General features: G+C 38.4%; 1 protein-coding gene across 1 annotated transcript; it reads left to right on the top strand.

Annotated features, from left to right (window-relative positions):
• The first annotated feature begins 1,513 nt into the window (after positions 1–1,513).
• Positions 1,514–18,749, top strand: LOC21408289 (protein PGR). The gene is made up of 5 exons (XM_024167320.1): positions 1,514–1,756; positions 1,908–2,021; positions 2,137–2,359; positions 18,184–18,432; positions 18,564–18,749. Exons 1-5 carry the CDS (start codon positions 1,611–1,613, stop codon positions 18,693–18,695), a joined length of 864 nt encoding a protein of 287 aa, XP_024023088.1. The 5' UTR covers positions 1,514–1,610; the 3' UTR covers positions 18,696–18,749.
• Positions 18,750–21,598: the final 2,849 nt, after the last annotated feature.

Below are 21,598 nucleotides of genomic sequence, written 5' to 3'. Positions count from 1 at the left end.
TAAATCATAAATCATGATTTTCTTTGTTCTCTGTGTTTGGCCCTCAAAGCTCTCATTTGCAATCAAGTTTATTTTAATAGATAACCTGAATATGGTTTGTCAGTACGTGAACACTAAACAGAGTTGCATAAATATTACGCAGGATTGTTGAGACTCATTATATCTCTCTCTCTCTTTTCACGTACTGGATTTAGATGCACGTCAGAGAAATTCATTTGTTTTGTTTCTAGCAAGCAAACATCAAAACATCAAGGATATTCGTTTGTTGCAATTCTTCTTATGCTGGAATCTAACTGAGAGGTAGGTGTTTGACAATTGCTTCAGAACCGAACTTCGACAGTAATTAGGCGATTAGGGTAAAAAGGGATTAAAATTAACTGTCAAAATTTTTCATTATTCCACCAGAAAATCGTAGCTACATTTTTACGTAACATACCATGCAATTTGCTGATGGCTCATGGCTGAAAAGGGTATTAAGGTAATGTTCTAAAACAAGCTTTGCTAATGGGCCAAAACCCAAAAGCTCGAGCCCAATGACGAAGCAAATACGATACATAATGGGCGAACAGAGACAAATAGTCCTTGGTCATAAATTTAAAATTTTAATCTTTATTTTTTATTAATATTATTTTTAGTTAATTAATTATATTAGTTGAAAGGATATTAATAAAAAATAAAGATAAAATTTAGACCCATGACTTAAGCAATTTTCTGTACATAATATGACGCAATCAACCATACATTTGGTGTTAATTATAGCCTCTAAAGTATAGGTATTAGCATGTATGTGAAAATTAGGTTGAAATTTTTATAGAAGTGCTGTATTTGAATTTCAACCCGTATAGCACAGCAGCAGAAATTTTTTATTAAGATGTGGTGCGTCACTTTCATAATGATCTATTCATTAGTTAGTCATTACTCGTTACCTAGTGGCCGAAAATACCTTCTCAGAGTAGTATGTGAGCCACTTTGAGAAATTCATTTTCTTTTTTTCCTTTTTTTTTTTTTTTGAAGAAAAAAAATTCATTTTCAGATCAACCAATTGTATTTAACATAAAGCCACTTTCATTAATAATGGAGTTTTTTAGTAGGCGAGTCAAGTTTCTGACTTTTAAATTAAGGTTGCGTTTGGTAGATGGATCCTGAATCATGATTCTGAATCCTGGTTCATAATCAGTGTTTATTTACAGTGATTTTAAATCATGATTTAGAGTCAATGTTTGGTTTGGATAATTCTGAATCATGATTCAGAATCTAATGTGATGTTTTAAACCAGACTCACTTATGATTCTAAAATCACCCCCTCTTCATTCAAGGTGATTCAAACTTCTGATTCTGAATCTGAATTATAATTCTAGAATCATGATTAGAATTACTCTGATTTAAATCCTTGTACCAAACGAACCTTAAATTAAAATTGAATAGAAAGTTTTTAATACAAATCTAATTATTCAAAATAAAAAATTACTTATAGATAAAATTTTCAGGTCAGAAGGAAGCCTCCTAATAATAATCACACAATTAAGCCACAGTTTTTCCTATCATTTTGCTCTGCTCCACTGCTCTACTACTGTGTCTTACTCTTGCGTGAATTGAGAAGAAACCAGAAAATGGAAAGAACTTTAATGCAACCCTTAATCGCCGTCCTAATCTCATCGTTAATCGCCATTAGAGCTTATCGGAGAAAATCTCTCGACCTCTCCGGCGCAATCTCCGGCTTTATCGTCATGTCCATCCATATCGCCGTCGGATACAGGTTCTCTTCTCTTCATGCTCAGTAGCTGATTTTATTTTTCTTTGATTAATTTTCTGTTTGGTTGGCGAGAAAATAAATGAATCGGCTGAGAAAATCCGATTCTGTTTTGGTGCAATTTGAAGTTAACCCAATGTTTTTGGATTAAGTGAAGATACGGAGCATTGATACTCGTGTTCTTCTTCACTTCGTCGAAGCTGACAAAGGTTGGGGAAGAGAAAAAGCGTCGCGTTGACGCCGATTTCAAGGAAGGTGGACAAAGAAATTGGTAAATTTTTAATTTTTCAACCATGTTGTACTAAGTAAAGAGATTTATTTGATTTGATTTGTTGTTGATATGAAAATCTTCCGATTTTGTTGTTTTTTTTATTAATTTTTTTAAGGGTACAAGTTCTTTCGAATAGTGGCATTGCAACGATTTTTGTGTTGATTATATGGAGATTAACGGAATGGGAAGAAAAGTGCCTGGATTCGAAGAATTCGGTTCTGATTACGGCGCTGATTGGTGGGGTTATCGGTCACTATGCGTGTTGCAATGGAGATACCTGGTCTTCTGAGCTTGGGGTGCTTAGTGATGCTCAACCTCGATTGATCACAACCTTTAAGGTCCAATCATTTGTTTCCCTTAGTTACTTTTCTTGAACTCACTTTGCCCCACATTCTGTTTATTAGTGAACTGCTAATCTTTTATTGTCAAATAATGTATCTTGTATTGTATTTTTTTTGAACTTTTTTTTTTTGTTTGAACTTGGTGGGCCGGGTGGAGTCAGGTGTGGATTTCACTTTAGGCTTATGCCTGCAGTCATGATAGAGCACGTATGTTGGATAAGCAATCGTATATCTTAGGCAACCATTGCTCGATTCTAAGCAATCGTATATCTTAGGCAACCATTGCTCGATTCTAAGCAATCGTATATCTTAGGCAACCATTGCTCGATTCTAAGCAATCGTATATCTTAGGCAACCATTGCTCGATTCTAAGCAATCGTATATCTTAGCCAACCATTGCTCGATTCTTACCAATCATTAGAGCTTAGATCCTATGTTAGTCAACTTTTGTATCTGATGCCATTGTTTGCTATTGATGATTACCACTTTTTAAAATGACGTAGATGTGAACTACGGGCTCTAGAGATCATTACACAGGGACTCACATTGTATTACATGCAATATCTGACTCGTTAAAAAACCGGCATTAAGGAAATTGATGTCTACCATTTTCTTAGTAGCTCCCTTGGCAAGGAACTATATGTAGTTTTGTGCTTCTTTCTCTTGATGGCTAGTTGGTTTTGGTGCCCAAGTGCTTCTTTGTCTCTCCTTTAGGCTTTGTCGTTCCCCATTACATTTCTGCTTGGAGTCACTTCTGGTTTCTAACATGTATAGCTTCTTTTAACTTTGTAATGGAAGATCATCAAGGACTGTAGCTCTGGCTACCATTTGCACCTGAATTTAGCCTATACGTTCTTACAAATTGAGGACTGTAGTTGAATTATTAACCTTGCATAACACTTGTGAGAGTAATCTCAGTAAATATGTATTATATAATAAAGAAGAAGAATGAAAATGACAACAGAAAGTTCAAGAAGACTAAACGTAGCGTATTGCTTAAAGGATTCATACAGACTAGTAAAAGTGTTCCACGTGGAAGTTCCTTCAAGTCGGTGTTGAGCTAAATTCATTCTCAACAAATATATATGTAAAACAGAATTAGTTGTAGTCATTTTTTATTAGTCGGTGAGGAACAGAGACACTTTTGTATTTAGAGGTTGAAACAGAATTTCTAGTGAGAGAAACCAGTACAGAGAGAGAGAGAGAGAATCTGTTCTGTGAGTGTTTGGGGTGTGAGAAAATAGAAGAAATTAGGATTTCTTCTGGGTATTTTTTCTCTAGAAACACTTTGTTTTCTCTTGGGTTGGTTTCTGGGTTTGTGTCTCTAATTCCTCAGTTGAGAGTTTCTATGTAACAACTGAGGGTGTAATCTTCTTCTTTATAGTGGATTGTGTTTCTTGTGGAGGAGCTCAGCAGGAGTAGGTCAATTTTTGGCCGAATCTGGGTAACTTTGGCGTGTTCTTACTTTTCCCTTTCTTGATTTATTCAGATTCATCTCATTCTGATTGTGTTGGTCTCGTTCCAATAGTGGTATCAGAGCCGACGGTTAACTACCGATCATTGAAGGTCTAGAGGGTCTGCCTTTTGAGGGAAATTCGAAAAAATTCAAGGAATCTTGAAGAAATCTTGAAGAATGGGAACTGCAAAGTTTGAGCTCGAGAAATTTGATGGATTTGGTGATTTTGGTCTATGGAGAAAGAAGCTTCGGGCAATCTTGGTGCAGCAGAAAGTGGCAAAATCCCTAGGAGACATGACAGATTTTAAGGGCACTGAGGAAGAGAAGGACGAGATGCTAGAAATAGCCTACTCTACCATCATTCTTTATCTTGCAGACAACGTGTTAAGGCAAGTCAACGATGAAGACACTGCAGCAAAGGTTTGGCTTAAACTTGAACAACTCTATATGACAAAGTCTCTGACTAATAAGATCTACCTCAAAGAAAGCTTGTTCAGTTTCAGAATGGACACCTCTAGGAGCCTAGAAAAGAACCTTGATACGTTTAATAAGATTGTTATAGACTTAGCTAATATTGGTGAAAAAATTGAAGAGGAAAACCAAGCAGTGATTCTCTTGATTTCCTTACGTGAGTCCTTTAGGGAGGTTAAAAATGCTATCAAATATGGGAGAGATCGTCTTACTCTTGAAAATGTACTGTTTGCCTTAAGGTCTAGAGAATTGGAAATCAAGAATGAAATGTCTCAAAGAAAAGACGCAAATGGAGATGAAGGGCTGTTCACTAGAGGTAGACCGCCCAAGAAAGAATTTGGTGGGAAGAACAAGAATAGGCCACCCTTGAGGTCAAAGTCAAGGAATGGGCCAAGAAAGTGTTTCTTCTGTAAAAAAAAACATGGCACATAAAGAGATTCTGCAAGGAATGGGAGAAGCAATTGGCTGAACAGAAGTCTACTGAAAGAGATGCTGCAATCGTAACTCAAGATGATGTTTATGAGAGCCCAGAGATGCTTGTCTTTGGGACCTCTAAAGAAGAGTCAGAGTGGATTCTAGACACTGGGTGCACATATCACATGTGGCTAAATAAATCCTGATTCTCGAACTATGAAAGGAAAGATGGGGGTAAAGTCTTGATGGGAAACAATCATGCTTGTACAGTGATTGGATCTGGAAACATCACTGTCAAGATGAGTAATGGGACTTATCACACTTTCAAGAATGTCAGGCATGTTCCTAAACTTAGAAGAAATCTAGTTTCTCTGGGAGCCTTAGATGATGCAGGTTATGGTTACAAAGCTGAAGGTGGAGCATTAAAGATCTTAAAGGAGTCTTTAGTGGTGATGAAAGGTGAAAGGAAAGGAGGTCTTTATGTCCTGGAGAGTCAAACTGTTATTGGTACAGTAGCAACAATAATCAGTGAGAAGTCTAGGGCTGAAATCGGGCATAGAAGGCTTGGGCATGTGAGTGAGGGAGGTCTCCAGGAACTCAACAAGCAAGGACTACTTGGAGACGACAAAATTAATCATTTGGACTTCTGTGAACAGTGTGTTTTAAGGAAGCAACACAGGTTGAAATTCATTACATTAACTTACAGAGCAAAGAGACCACTGTGATACGAACTACGCCAACAACGTGACGAAACCCGAAACCAAATATGAAATTACGATTCAAGATCTATCAAGAATTGATGGAAACCGCGACTCGTTGCTTAGCAAAGCAAGAACCTTGATATGGTGAATACGCCACAAATGAGTATGGAAATCCGTTTGATAAGTCAAGTTTGAACGCCACAAGGAAACCTTGATAAGTTCGGAATAGTTTCTTCAAGAACTCAAGAAGAATATCTCACAATATGAATAAACATCAAAACTTCACTTTATTAATCGAATTTCAGCCTTAAATAGCCGAAAATAACATGAAGAGTTTTAAAATTGTAAAAGTCTTAATCTACCCTTAATGAGATATATGCGCTTAAAACTAGCTAACACACTTAAAGATAAGATAACACGCCTAAAGCTAATCTTAGGAAGGAATCTGAATTTGACTCCAACTCATTCCTTCTAAACATGCCTATTTTGGAATTTTAATGATAAACTGAAATTTAAATCTAAAAAGATAGGATTAGGACGAAATCAAGTCTTGATCCGCAATCTAGACTTGATTCCTGACTGGAAAACACGCCTACAGCCTCTTGGACTCCTCCTTGCACGTGTATCTTGGAATGACATGCAAGTCTTGTTGTAGGACGTGTATGGCCGATTCTTTCTCTTCTTGTTGTAGGACTCTTCGGACTAGGTTATTTAACTCTTTTTTAAATCTTTTAGCTCGATATCTCGTCACCGGACCAACTAGGACTTGAATTGGATCGTGAGTATTTCTTGCATCCCTGATTCCCCTCCTCTTGAAAAGGATTTGTCCTCAAATTATCACCTACATCAAAAGGACTCAAGGCAGTAACATTGAAAGTAGCACTCACATTGTCTTGTTCTCTCAGACTCTTTTGTTTACTCAATTTTTGCAACCTCACTTGGTCCTTATAGACTTGTTTTGGGGTCAACGAAACTAGAGTGATAGTCCGTTTGTTGTGTGTGAATGAGTACTTGTTGGTAAAGCCATCGTGCCGCACACGCCGTTTAAATTGCCATGGTCTTCCGAGGAGATGCCCGCTTGCATTGGTACTACGTCGCACAATACTTCATCCTCATACTTACCGATTTGAAACGGTACTACAACCTGCTTTATAACTATCACTTCACCGCTGTTATTCAACTATTGTAGCTTGTAGGGACAAGGGTATTTAAGTGTTGTGAGTCTTAGTTTTTCAACCATAGAAGTACTAGCAACATTAGTGCAACTACTGCCATCGATAATAACACTACATACATTGTCTTTCACGTGGCAACGAGTGTGAAAGATGTTCTCCTGTTGTACCTCTTCTTCCTCTTCTTTAGCTTGCATGTTTAAGGCTCGACGTGCAACTAGCCCAAGCATTTCACCATGGTCTGCCCCGATCTCCTCTTCTCCTATGAGGGCGTCCTCCAATGGTGGCATATCCTCTAGATCATCTTCATCTTCCGAATCAATTTCTCCATTATCCCGGATCATCTTAAGTCGCTTATTTAGACATTGGCTAGCTATGTATCCTCTTCCCTGACATTTAAAACATTTAATCTCGCTAGAACGAGTAGAATTAGGGGCTGTTTTACCTTGAAAGGCCGTGGTATTAGGGGTGGGTTCGTACTCGGGTTTGGCCTTGAAGGTTGACAGGTTTTCTTCTTTCTTTGGGTAGTTTGGCCCCCAAGGTGTTGCACTCGGATTTTGAGGAGTTGGTCTTGGTTGTGTTCCACTCCTCTTGAGTTGCCTCTCAACCTTGATTGCCATATGCACAAAGTCCTCCAATTCCACATAATGGTGTATCTTGATTGTGTTGGCAATTTCTCGGTTTAACTCATTCAAAAATCTGGCCATCGCTGCCTCCCGATTCTCCTCCACATTGGCTCTAATCATTGCTATCTCCATCTCTTTAAAATACTCATCAACACTCCGGTTACCTTGATGGAGACCTTGTAGCTTGAGGTATAGATCTCGGTAGTAGTGACTTGGTACAAATCTTCGCCTCATCACCCTTTTCATCTCATCCCAAGTTTCGATAGGACGTTCTTCGCCTCCTATTGGTGCATACTTGGTCCCACCACACAATAGCATAGTCTAAAAATTCAATTGTAGCAAGTTTTACCTTTTTTAGTTCGGAGTAGTTGTGACAGTCGAAAACCAACTCCATCTTATTTTCCCACTCGAGAAATGTCTCGGGATCACTTTTTTTCTTGAAACGCAGGAATTTTCATCTTGATACTTCCCAAGTTGTTATCCGCTCGGTTCCTAACTTCTCTACTCTGTCCATATCTCCTATGGCTGCCCACTGACATTCGATCAAACTCTTCCTCTAAATTGTCACCTTCAAATTCACCATAATCCTCAACTTCCCTTCAGTGCATCATGTTCCTCCTTGGAGCATTCGGTGCATCTTGTTCCTCCTTGGAGCATTCGGTGGTGGTTGTTCTTACGGGGCTCCCTCTTCTACCCTATCTAACCTCTCATGTATGTGTTCGAGCTTTGCTCTCATCAAGCGTTTCATCTCTCCCATTAATGCCTGCATTTGTAAACTCGTGTTAACGGTAGGTGGAATCTCTCCGCTTGTGTTTTTCTCCTGTTCCTGCGACATGATTAATAGGGGTTTCTCTCGAAGAATAATTTACTCAAACCACTCGTGTTTCACTCAAATTAATTTTGGTTTTTACCCTCTAATATTCTCACACACTCTGCCTTTTTCCACTCGTATTCTTCTTTTAGTTCTTTTAAAACTAATCCAATTAATAAGAAGGATTCAAGTAGCCAATCGAGTCAAGACTCAAACCAAACGAATGCAAATTTGTCACAAATTTTTTTTTTGACACTCAAACTTTAAGGATTCCGAAAGCAATGAAAACAAACGAATTTTGGCCCAAAAAATGGTGTCGGCGGGCTACGCCCACGCCCGGCCGCGATTGTAGAGTTCGAAAAGAGCTTCGATTTAATATATTATGGGCCCCATAACGATTCATGGATCAAAAGTTATAGTCGTTTCAAGTCACAATCCTCCGATTTCTTTTTTTTTTTTTTTTTCCGAATTGAAAACCCTAACCCTAATCGGCGAGTTTTGACAGAGAAAAGAAAAAAAAAATGCAATAAACAAGAATAAGGATAGGAAAACCTGACGATCTTAAGCTCTGATACCAACTGATACGAACTACGCTAACAACGTGACGAAATCCGAAACCAAATATGGAATTACGATTCAAGATCTATTAAGAATTGATGAAAATCGCGACCCGTTGCTTAGCAAAGTAAGAACCTTGGTATGGTGAAGACGCCACAAACGAGTATGAAAATCTGTTTGATAAGTCAAGTTTGAACGCCACAAGGAAACATTGATAAGTTCGGAATAGTTTCTTCAAGAACTCAAGAAGAATATCTCACAATATATGAATAAACATCAAAACTTCACTTTATTAATCGAATTTCAGCCTTAAATAGCCGAAAATAACATGAAGAGTTTTAAAATTGTAAAAGTCTTAATCTACCCTTAATGAGATATATGCGCCTAAAACAAGATAACACACTTAAAGATAAGATAACATGCCTAAAGCTAATCCTAGGAAGGAATCCGAATTTGACTCCAACTCCTTCCTTCTAAACATGCCTATTTTAGAATTTTAATGATAAACTGAAACTTAAATCTAAAAAGATAGGATTAGGACGAAATCAAGTCTTGATCCGCAATCTAGACTTGATTCCTGGCTGAAAAACACGCCTACAGCCTCTTGGACTCCTCCTTGCACGTGTATCTTGGAATGACATGCAAGTTGGCCATGTAATGGCTCGATGGACGTGTATGGCCGATTCTTTCTCTTCTTGTTGTAGGACTCTCCGGACTAGGTTATTCAACTCTTCTTTAAATCTTTTAACTCGATGCCTCGTCACCAGACCAACTGAGACTTGAATTGGATCGTGAGTATTCCTTGCATCCATGATGTCCTCATCACACTGGACTATGTACATGCGGATCTATGGGGGCCAGAAAGAACACCTACTCATGCAGGGTCCATGTACTTTCTCTCTATAGTTGATGATCACTCTATGAAAGTTTGGATTTACCTATTACAAACTAAAGATGAATGTTTTAACAAATTCAAACAATGGTAGAACCTAGTTGAGAATTGTGGACAGCTAGGTGATTTTAGGCAATTAGTTTGATGGATTATTTCCTTAGAAGTAGAGATAGTTTCCTAATTTGTTAGTTTCCTAATTTGATAGGATACAAACTTAATGATAGGGTTACTGGAGTTGATGTATATATATGTATGCAGTGTATGCCATGAATGTATGAATGAAAATAAGAAGTTTTCATTTTCAGCTTCTCTTTGTCAATTCACCACATGGTATCAGAGCCCTAGGCTCGAATTTCTGGGATTGAAAATCTGTGCTTGGCCTTCATTGCCGAAGCTTCTTGGCCTTCATTGCTGGAGTTTTTTCTTTTCTGATCAGCACCCTTCCTTCATTGCTGGAGTTTTTTCTTTTTTTCTTCTTTTCTGATCAGCACCCTTTTTTTCTCGACCTTTATTGCCGGTTCTTGCTTTGTTTGTTCATCAATCTCTATGAGTCCATCATCTTGCTGTCCATCCTATTCATTCTCTTGCTGCTATCTATTCTATCGCTGGAATCCAACATGTCAGAAACAGGAAAGACTAAGGCTGTCCAGACAGAGGAGATAATCAGGCCTCAGCAACATGGAGAATTGCAGAACATTCAGGCAGCGTACAGACTAGATGGATCGAATTACCTTAAGTGGTCACAACTCATCCGTACGGTGTTGAAGGGAAGAGGAAAGATCAGCCATCTTTTGGGAACGGGTCCTAAACCAGATGATCCGAAGTTTGAAGCGTGGGATGAAGAAGACTCTATGATCATGGCGTGGTTGTGGAGTTCCATGATTCCTGAAATCAGTGACACCTGCATGTTTTTGGCTCTGCCAAGGACATATGGGATGCTATTCAACAGACTTACTCCAAAGCTAGGGACGCAGCCCAAGTATACGAAGTTAAGGTGAAAACTATAGCGGCAAAACAAGGTAATAAGACTGTCACTGAATATGCAAACCAATTGAAAACCTTATGGATGGAGTTGGATCATTATCGAGTTATTAAAACTAAATGCCCCGAGGATGCAGCTATCTTAAAAGAATTTATTGAACAAGACAGGGTCTATGATTTTCTGGTTGGACTCAACCCAGAATTTGATCTAGTAAGAATACAGATTCTTGGGAAGCCAGAGGTTCCAGGTTTTAATGAAGTAGTGGCTCTAATTAGAAGTGAAGAGAGCAGAAGGGGGCTGATGCTTGAATCAGAAACCAATAGTAGTTCGGCTATGGTGGCTGCTGGTAATAACAAACATGTCACAACCATGGAGAGAAGTATAGCACCAGAAGGAGAAAAAAACAGCCAGCCAAAGTTCCAAAACCGTGATAGTCTTTGGTGCACTTATTGCAAGAAGTCTCGTCATACCCGTGATACATGTTGGAAGCTTCATGGAAAGCCACCAAGCCGTGAATGGGGACAGAAAGGGAATCAACCACAAAGCAAAGGACAAGCCCATATTGTTGTGACTCCTCAAGCAGAATCAACATCAAAGGAATTGAGCAGTCTCAACCAAGAGGAGATTGAGAAATTTAGAGCACTCATCAGCAATCTTGGTAAGACTGAAGAAACTCCAGGTACTTGTTCCTTGGCATTTTCAGGTGAGTTTCCTTTCTCCATTAGTTTAAATTTTCGGACACAACCCTTGCCAACTCCTGGGTCATGGATTCAGGAGCAACCGACCATATGACACTCACACAATGTGTTTTCAACCTACTCTCCATGTCCAAGCAATAGGAAAGTAACCACAGCCAATGGATCCTCAATCACTGTAGCCGGTTTAGGGAATGTCAAAATAAGCCCATTTGTGACTTTGAGAAATGTTCTTCATGTTCCTAAACTGTCCACAAGCCTGATCTCTATACAAAAACTCACTCAAGATTTATGTTGTAATGTGATTTTTCACAATAATTATTGTGTATTTTAGGACAAGGGTTCGGGGAGGACGATTGGACGTGCTAGGGAAAGGAATGGCCTCTACCATCTTGAAACACCAAGTCAGTTGAACATGATCCAGGGTAGTCCACCTTCTTCCTTCATAGCAGAGAGTATCTTATCTAATAAAGAAAAAAATTTTCTCCATCATTGTCGACTTGGACATCCATCATTTAGAGTCATTAAAATCATGTTTCCCTCCTTGTTTAAAAGTTTAGACGTTGAAAGATTTCAGTGTGAAGTGTGTGAACTTGCTAAACACAAACGTGTACCCTTTCAGATTAGTAATAAAAGAAGCTCCTTACCTTTTTATCTTGTTCACAGTGATATTTGGTGTCCATCTACTGTTTCTAATGTTTCTGGGGCAAGATGGTTTGTTTCTTTTATTGATGACTGTACTCGTGTTACATGGATTTTCCTACTTAAACAAAAATCTGATGTTAGTACTGTATTCCTAAATTTCCATTCCATGGTCAAAAATCAATTTGGGGTCTCAATCAAAAGATTTAGGTCGGATAATGCTAGAGACTATTTCAATCAAACTTTGACTCCATTCTTTCAAAAAGAGGGAATAATACACGAATCGTCATGTGTCAGTACTCCACAACAAAATGGAGTAGCAGAAAGGAAAAATGGTGATCTTCTTGAAAAAACCCGGGCCTTGTTGTTTCAAAAAAATGTGCCTAAGATTCTTTGGGGGGAAGCAGTCCTTACAGCCACTCATCTGATAAATCGTTTGCCTCTGAGAATTTTAGATTCTAAAAGGCCCATGGACATACTCTCATCATTTTACCCAAACCTGAATACCTCAAATAACCTTGTTCCTAGAATGTTTGGGTGTGTTTCCTTTGTCCATGTTCATAGTCAAAACAGGGGGAAATTAGATCTAAGGGCTCTAAAGTGTGTCTTTGTAGGATATTCTTCAACTCAAAAAGGGTATAAGTGCTATCATCCTTCGTTAAAGAAATTCTATGTCTCGTTGGATGTCACATTCACTGAACAAGAGTCCTATTTCTCTAATCCTTATCCTCAGGGGGAGAGTTCACTGAAAGAGGATAAGGAAGGTTTTTTGCTTGATTTGTCCTCAATTCCCAAGTCTGATACTCCTACACCTGCTACTCCCAGTCCATCTTGTTCTAACCATAATCCTGAATCCATATTTGCATCCATACCCACTGAGTCCATACCCAGACTTGAACTCGTACCTGTAACACCAAATGAACCACAAGAAAAAACCGATTCTGCCTTGGAAAATGTAAGATTTGGCAAAGGCAACGTGTTCACAAGGAGGAAGGCTGTTCCAGAACCTGTGCAGATCCAAGAATCCTACTCAAACCCTTGAATGAGGTAACAATTTCTGACCATCCTTTACAAGATAATTCTGAATTAGTGAATAATGATGATCAGAATCTTCCGATTGCCATTAGGAAAGGAACTAGAGAGTGTACAAATCGACACATTTCTTATCCTTTAACAGTTTTTCACCATCTCATAGAGCCTTCCTTGTAAGCCTAAATGCCATCACCATTCCAACCACCTTGTCCGAGGCTTTAGCTAATGAAAAATGGAAACAAGCTATGAATGTGGAAATGGAGGCGTTGGAGAAGAACAAGACTTGGGAGTTGGTGAAGTTACCGGAAGGAAAGAGACCAGTGGGTTGTAAATGGGTATATACTGTGAAGTATAGAGCAGATGGGTCGATTGAGAGATACAATGCGCGGTTAGTAGCAAAGGGGTATACTTAGACCTATGGGATCGATTATATGGAGATATTTGCCCCTGTGGCAAAGATGAATACAGTACAAGTTTTGTTGTCACTGGCAGCGAATTATGGTTGGGAATTGCAGCAGTTTGATGTCAAAAATGCTTTCCTACATGGGGAATTAGAGGAGGAGATTTATATGGAGGTTCCACCAGGATATGGGAAGAATTTGACTACTCACACTGTGTGTAGATTGAAGAAGGCACTATATGGCCTTAAGCAGTCACCACGGGCATGGTTTGGGAGATTTGCAAGAGTTATGCTGACTTTGGGATACAGGCAAAGCCAAGGGGATCATACACTGTTCATTAAGCATTCAACTTCAGGGGGAGCTACAGCTCTTTTAGTGTATGTTGATGACATAATATTGACAGGAGATGATTCTAAGGAGAAGCAGGTCTTAAGTCAGCATTTGGCTAAGGAATTTGAGATTAAAGCATTAGGAAGGTTGAAGTATTTTCTTGGTATTGAGGTTGCTCACTCAAAGCAGGGAATCTTCATTTCTCAACAGAAGTACGTCACAGACCTTCTCAAGGAAACTGGCAAGACAGCATGTAAACCAGCGATCACACCTATGGACCTGAATTTAAAACTTGGGAAAGCAGAGGAAGATGCCGCAGTAAATAGGGAAATGTATCAACATTTGGTGGGAAGATTCATTTACTAGTCTCACACACGACCAGATATCGCATATGCAGTGAGTGTAATTAGCCAGTTTATGCATAGCCCAAAGGAAGTTCATCTACAAGCAGCCTATTGAGTTCTACAGTACCTGAAGGGAACGCCGGGAAAAGGTATCTTGTTCAAAAGAAATGGAGGGCTAGTTCTTGAAGCATACACAGATGCCGATTACGCTGGGTCAATTGTTGACAGAAGATCGACATCAGGATACTGCACCTTTCTTGGGGGGAATCTTATAACTTGGAAAAGTAAAAAACAAAGCGTGGTAGCTCGATCAAGTGCAGAGGCTGAATTCAGAGCCATGGCTCAAGGAGTGTGTGAACTACTTTGGTTGAAGGTTATTCTTGAAGATTTGAAGGTCAAGTGGGACGGCCCAATGAGATTTTACTGTGACAACAAATCTGCGATTAACATAGCTCACAACCCAGTACAACATGACCGGACCAAACACATTGAAATCGACAGACACTTTATTAAGGAGAAGTTAGAAAGTGGGCTGATTTGTATGCCTTATGTGTCTACACATGGACAACTTGCTGATGTCCTTACCAAAGGACTGAATAGCTCAGTTTTTCAGATTATTGTATCCAAGCTGGGAATGGAAAATGCCTATTCACCAGCTTGAGGGGGAGTGTGGAAAAAGTTGTATATAGCTGGAATACAGGCTGGAAAGCCGTGTACAGCTAGGTGACTTTAGGCAATTAGTTTGATGGATTATTTCCTTAGAAGTAGAGATAGTTTCCTAATTTGATAGTTTCCTAATTTGATAGGATACAGACTTAATGATAGGGTTACTGGAGTTGATGTATATATATGTATGCAGTGTATACTATGAATGTATGAATGAAAATAAGAAGTTTTCATTTTCAGCTTCGCTTTGTCAATTCACCACAAGAATCAACTAAAATAAAAGAGTAAAGGCCTTTAGAGCTGATAATGGTCTAGAATTCTGCCATAAGTTGTTCACAGATTATTGCCACAATAATTGCATCCTAAGGCATAGAATTGTGAAGAAAACACCCCAACAAAATGGAATAGCAGAGAGAATGAATAGAACTTTAATGGAAAGAGTTAGGTGTATGCTAATTGATTCAGGTTTACCTAAGTATTTTTGGGGTGAAGCAGTCAACACTGCTTGTTATCTAATCAATAGATGTCCATGTAAGACTCCACAAGAGCTCTAGACTGGAAAACGTCTTAACCTAGGAAATTTGAGTCTTTGGATGTGCAGCTTATGCACACCAAAGGGAAGGGAAATTAGACCCTAGATCCCTTAAATGCATATTCCTAGGATATCCTGAGGGAGTCGAAGGATATAGATTATGCCTGAAAGATGGTCCTAAGTTTAAAATCATCATTAGTAGGGATGTAATCTTTAATGAATATATAATATGCCTTATTTTAAGAAGGACAAAGATGCTACTTGTAATGATGCAGGAACAGGTGCAAACACTCTACGGGAGCTTCAATTTGAGGTGGAGGCACCAATGACATCAAATCAAGCACCACTAGATCAAGAACCTGATCAAGAACCAGAACAACATCAGGAAATGACACAGGAAATTACTGCTGAAGACCCAGGAGAGGAACTAGAGCCTGTAGCATTAGAAACTCTGTCAGATTATGTTCTCTCAAGAGATAGGCCAAGGAGGCAGATCAAATCCCCTCAAAGATATGGTGAAAGTGAGCTCATAGCTTTTGCTTTAAGCTCTGCTGAAGATCTGTTAGAAGCCAAATCAGGTATATATCAAGAAGCAGTTTCAAGCTCTCAGTCCAGCAAGTGGATTGCTACCATGGAGGAAGAGATGAACTCTCTCAGGAAGAATAATACTTGGGTCTTAGTAGACAAGCCTAAGAAGCAGAAACCTGTTTCCTGTAAGTGGATCTTTAAGGTTAAAGAAGGAGCTGCATCAAATGAGCCCAAGAGATACAAGGCAAGATTAGTAGCTAAAGGGTTCACACAGGTTAAGGGCATAGATTATACTGAGGTGTTCTCACCTGTTGTGAAATACAAGACAATAAGGACTATTCTTGCCTTAGTAGCTCAAAAGGATTGGGAATTGGAGCAGATGGATGCTAAAACTACTTTCTTACATGGGGACCTGATTGAAACAATTTACATGCAACAACCACCTGGGTTTGAAGTAAAAGGAAAGGAAGAAAAAGTGTGTTTGTTGAGGAAGTCCTTGTACGGATTGAAACAATCCCCAAAGCAATGGTATTGAAGATTTGACAGCTATGTAGTTAAAGCTGGATTTACAAGGAGCAATTATGATTCCTGTTTGTATCACAGAAACACAGGAGCAAGTAATGTAGTTATTCTCCTATTGTATGTAGATGACATGCTAATTACAAGCATGGACCCAGAAATGATCAAGGAAGTGAAGAAAATGTTAAGCTCAGAGTTTAATATGAAAGACTTGGGCAAGGCAAGAAGAATTCTTGGTATTGACATAAAAAAGAACATGAGAGAAAAGATCTTATGCCTTTCACAAGAAGAGTACTTAAGGAAGGTCGTGAAGAAGTTTTCAATGGAACTGGCAAGAGTAGTAAATGTTCCTCTAGCCGGTCACTTCAAGTTGTCAGCGGAACAATCTCCCACAATAGAGGAAGATAAATTGAGATGTCTAAAGTTCCCTATTCAAGTGCAGTAGGCTCCTTGATGTATGCAATGATCTGCACTAGGCCTAACCTTGCCTATGCAGTAAGCATACTGAGCAAGTATATGCCAAATTCAGGGCAAGATCATTGGCTTGCCATGAAGTGGGTGTTGAGATATGTCAAGAATACTCTCAGTTATGGTTTAATTTACAAGCACAAGGCAGCTCAGATGGTATTGGAAGGATTTGTAGACTCAGACTATGCAGGTGACAGGATTTGATGACTTTAAGTGGTAGTTGTATCAACTGGAAAGCTCAACTACAACCTGCAGTTGCTTTATCAAGCACGGATGTAGAATATATGGCTCTTACAGAGGGTTTTAAAGAAGCTATATGGATGCAATGATTGCTAAAAGAGTTGAAGATGATGAGAGGAACCAGACAGTCAGACAGCAATCCATTTATGCAAAAATCCAGTATATCATGAAAAGTCTAAGCATATAGACATGAGGCATCACTTCATCAGGGAAAAAGTAGAAGATGGAGTAGTCAAGCTGGAAAAGGTTGATACTGAAGAGAATCCTTCAGATATGGCTACGAAAGTAATCACTGCAAGCAAATTCCAGAAATGTCTAGATTTGCTTAATATTGGAAAAACGTAGCCTAGAAGGATAGAGCTATGATTCCACAAGATATACACTATTCATATTCATTGAGATTAAACGCAGCGTATTGCTTAAAGGATTCATACAGACCAGTAAAAGTGCTCCATGTGGAAGTTCCTTCAAGTCGGTGCTGAGCTAAATTCATTCTCAACAAATATATATGTAAAAACAGAATTAGTTGTAGTCATTTTTTTTAGTCGGTGAGGAACATACACTTTTATCTGAGAGGTTGAAACAGAATTTCTAGTGAGAGAGAGAGAGAGAATAGAAAATAGAAGAAATTAAGGCCCCGTTTATTTCGCTGATTCGAGTTTAGAATTCGAGTTTTTCTACAGTAAAAAGCTCTCACAAACAATCATATCTAACTTTTTTACTATAGTAAAAAGCTCTCACATAAAGTCATATCTCAACTCGAATTAAAAACTCGAATCAGCGAACTAAACGGGTCCTAAGATTTCTTCTAGGTATTTTTTCTCTGGAAACACTTTTTTTTTTCTCTTGGGTTGGTTTTTGGGTTTGTGTCTCTATTTCCTCAGTTGAGAGTTTCTGTGTAACAACTGAGGGTGTAATCTTCTTCTTTATAGTGGATTGAGTTTCTTGTGGAGGAGCTCAACAGGAGTAGATCAATTTTTGGCCGAACCTGGGTAACTTTGGCGTGTTCTTACTTTTCCCTTTCTTGATTTATTCAGATTCATCTCATTCCGATTGCGTTGGTCTCGTTCCAACAACACTTTTGCTGATTATGTCACTGTCTAACGAAGTAATAGGCTGCATATGAGTGTCTATTTTATTACTTTTTTCCTCCTATAATTGCTATGTCGAGGCTTGTATCCTTCTTGTATTACCTACTCTTTTTGTAAGTGGAGTTTAGGATTCAATTCAGCTTAAGATATCTGGTATTGGGAAAAAGAAACGTTATGCGGGTTGAGGAACCAACTTACCACTTATAGTATGTAGACAGGGTTTAGTAACTTGGTTTAACACATTTGGCAGCCTGTTCGGAAGGGTACGAATGGAGGCGTTACAAAAACTGGACTCCTAGCTGCTGCAGCTGCAGGAAGTGTCATCGGGCTGACATTTGTGGTCCTTGGATTTCTCACTGCAAAATGCACGTATGATGCAGCTTTGAAGCAGCTATTGGTAGTACCTCTTTCCACTATAGCTGGACTATTAGGTAGCATGATTGATTCTCTTTTGGGAGCTACCCTGCAATTCAGTGGATTCTGCACTGTTCGTAATAAGGTATGTGTGATAACAAATTTTGAGATCTCTTGCCATCATTGTTCTGAGTCTTTAGATATTCACTTGTTTCATCGCAAGTTTTTAACTTTTCTAGAACATAATGCTTAATTTAGCAGTTACTTGGATTCTAGGTTGTTGGAAAACCAGGACCAACGGTCAAGAAGATTTCAGGTCTAAACTTTCTTGACAATAACTTGGTGAACGCGGTGTCTATACTGCTGACCATAATTTTGACTTCCATTGCTTGCGTGTACATTTTCTGAGATTGACCAATTCAGATGAATGGCAATGTGGTAACGAGTTCAAATGGTTCTGAAGCGTTTTTCGCAACTGATCCACGTACCATTAGACAATAGTACTAATAACAATGACCCTTCTATACCATAAATTAAAAGGATTTATTGATGCTTCCTGATAACTGGGCTTCATGTTACAGTTTTCCTGAAGCCTTGAAAGGAAAGAAAACCGATTCTGTGAGTTCCTTAATGGACGCTGTAGTGTAGTAGCATGAGCATGAAACATTAGCAGGGAAGTTTGTCTCACTTTGAGAAATGAACTAAATTGGCGAGCGAACATTTATGTATATGATTTCGACATTTGGTAAATTAAGAAATATAGAACTCAAACTAGACTTTAAGAGCAGAGCTAGGGACATACAAGTTCCAACTCCGTCTCTAATAGGGAATGGGTCCTACTTTGCGGAGCACCTCGATATTTGTGAAACTTAAGGGTTTAAGTTGAGTTAAACGTCATATGATCTGTTTATATACGTTTTCTGTTTCTTTAGACAGTCAATTATCCACAATTTTTCAGCGGCACAGGCGTGCTCATTGCAAATCCCTCCGAATGTTATAAGCTTTTGGATAAGAAGGCGCTTCCTTTGTGTGCAATAAGAGATTATAAGAGACTAAATAAGCGAGTAGAGTTGTAAATTTAGACCGAACTAAATGGATCGGCTCGAGGCCTGCCACTGTCGCCTAAGGCTTAACCCGGCCTGAATAAGTGTTTAGGCTTGGAACCTCGGCCAGTCCGGCTTGGAGGTTAGGGCCACACTCTAGTGACAATTGTGAGCCTAAAATATTTACGTCGTTTCCTTTCACTCTTGAGAATTTTCTTCGAGAGATAAAAGAAACAACGTAATTATTTTAAACTCAAAATTGTCACTAGAGAGTAGGAAAGGGTTATATTTTGATACTCTTCCGCCGAAAACATCCATGTATGTTTTTATTATGCGTGGTCATTCGATCCAAATTGCACTTAGATATTAGGGTAATTTTGACAAAAATTCATTGAAAGTGCATGGATAATGATTTTTACCTTTTACTCTTGATTCATAACATTTTTAGTCAAATAATTATACTAACAAAATGATATTTATTAAGAATAAAAAATAAATGTTCAGACGATAAATTCTCTATTTTTCCTAGATATTATAACCAATCTAATTCGTTATTTACAACTTTGGGCTTGGGCTAGTGTTTCGGACCCTCTTTGGTAGAAAGGAAATCGACCCCCAGTTTTTGTGCCCTTCTTTAAGAACTCTGCCGTGTTTTGTTTAATAAAAGTTTAGGGCAGAAATCTTGTACTATTTAGGAAATGAACATTCCTCTAGATTTTTCTTGTTATTCATCCTAAGACTTATTTCTTGTGGCAAAACATGTTAAAAATATTTAAAATGGAAAAGCTAGAAGAAGAAAAAAAAAGTAAACATTGACAACATATAATATCATCCAACCAACTCTCTGCAACATCATTAAAACCAATCCAAGGAATTCAATCAAGTAATACAACTCACAATTAATAGCTAGTTTTATTATTCCCATGTTTCATCTGATCAAATCCGATAGGGCATGGAGAAGATGAATTCGTTTGAGATAAATAACGGGAAATTTGAGAGGGCAATCTGGGGATCAAAGATGATATTCCTAAATCAATAACACTGAAATATGTAAACTGTTATAAAATAATAATAAAATCTACAATGGCATGAAACTAAAAGAACAAGAGAGAGTGAGAGACAAAAAAGCTTTGTGTTCTTTTTTGTAAGGAGTCATCATACAAGTAAATACCTCCTCTATTTATAGCCTAAGGATCATAACTGGAGGTCATAGGAGAAGACATAAGTTACTTAAGTTACATGCGAAATTAAGAGAGGAGTTATAACAATAATACACAATATTAAGAGGGGAAATAATGGGATCTAAATGAGTGATTTAATATCTATGTAGGTTATGGAATACTAAGATGTGACATCCAATGCAATTGATTTACAACACTCCCCCTTAGATGCCACCTACTAAGAATATGCCTCGTTAAAAACCTTACTAAGAAAAAATCCTGTGGGAAAAAAAATCTTAGTGAAGGGAAAAAGAGTACATTATTCTTGTAGGATTTGCGCTTTATAATTGCCTCATTAAAAACCTTGCCAGGAAAATCTAATGGAATAAAAACTAGGCTAAGGGAAAAAGAGTACAGTACGCAAAGGTCTCCCCCTCAAGTCGACATGTCTTATTTCAAAGATCTCTGAGCCGACGCATGCTAATCTTATGCACTAATTTCTCAAATGTCGTCATAGGAAGTGCCTTTGTAAATAAATCTGCCAAATAATCGTTGGAGCGAATTTGATGGACGTCTATTTCTCCTTTCTTTTGAAGCTCGTGTGTGAAAAAGAATTTTAGTCAAATATGCTTAGTTCTATCTCCTTTAATGTAACCTTCTTTGAGTTGAGCGACACAGGTTGCATTATCTTCATACAACAGTGTTGGACTTCCTTTGACAAATGAGAGATCACATGTTTCTCTTATATGCTGCACCGGGGATCTTAACCACACACATTCTCGACTTGCCTCATGAATTGCTAATATTTCAGTGTGATTCAAAGATGTAGCTGTAAGAGTTTGCTTTGTGGAGCTCTAAGATATAACAGTACCACCATATGTGAACAAGTACCCTGTTTGTGATCGCGCTTTATGTGGATCTGACAAATATCCAGCATCTGCATATCCAATCAACTCTAACTTCAAGCACTGCGAGTGAAACAATCCCATATCCGATGTACCACGAAGATAACAAAGTATTTGTTTAACACCATTCTGATGTCTTCGAGTTGGTGAAGAACTACAGCTTATTAGTAAACTAACAGAAAATGCTATGTCAGGTCTTGTGC

The sequence above is a fragment of the Morus notabilis genome, unplaced genomic scaffold (genome assembly GCF_000414095.1).
Source record: "Morus notabilis unplaced genomic scaffold, ASM41409v2 Scaffold100, whole genome shotgun sequence".
NCBI lineage: Eukaryota > Viridiplantae > Streptophyta > Magnoliopsida > Rosales > Moraceae > Morus > Morus notabilis.
This window is presented reverse-complemented; position numbering and strand designations above follow the sequence as displayed.

Coding starts and splice junctions, on each gene's coding strand:
- LOC21408289 (XM_024167320.1), top strand. CDS start 1,611: ATGGAAAGAACTTTAATGCAACCCTTAATCGCCGTCCTAATCTCATCG. Junction 2,022..2,136: donor GAAGGTGGACAAAGAAATTG/GTAAATTTTTAA, acceptor AATTTTTTTAAG/GGTACAAGTTCTTTCGAATA. Junction 18,433..18,563: donor TCTGCACTGTTCGTAATAAG/GTATGTGTGATA, acceptor CTTGGATTCTAG/GTTGTTGGAAAACCAGGACC.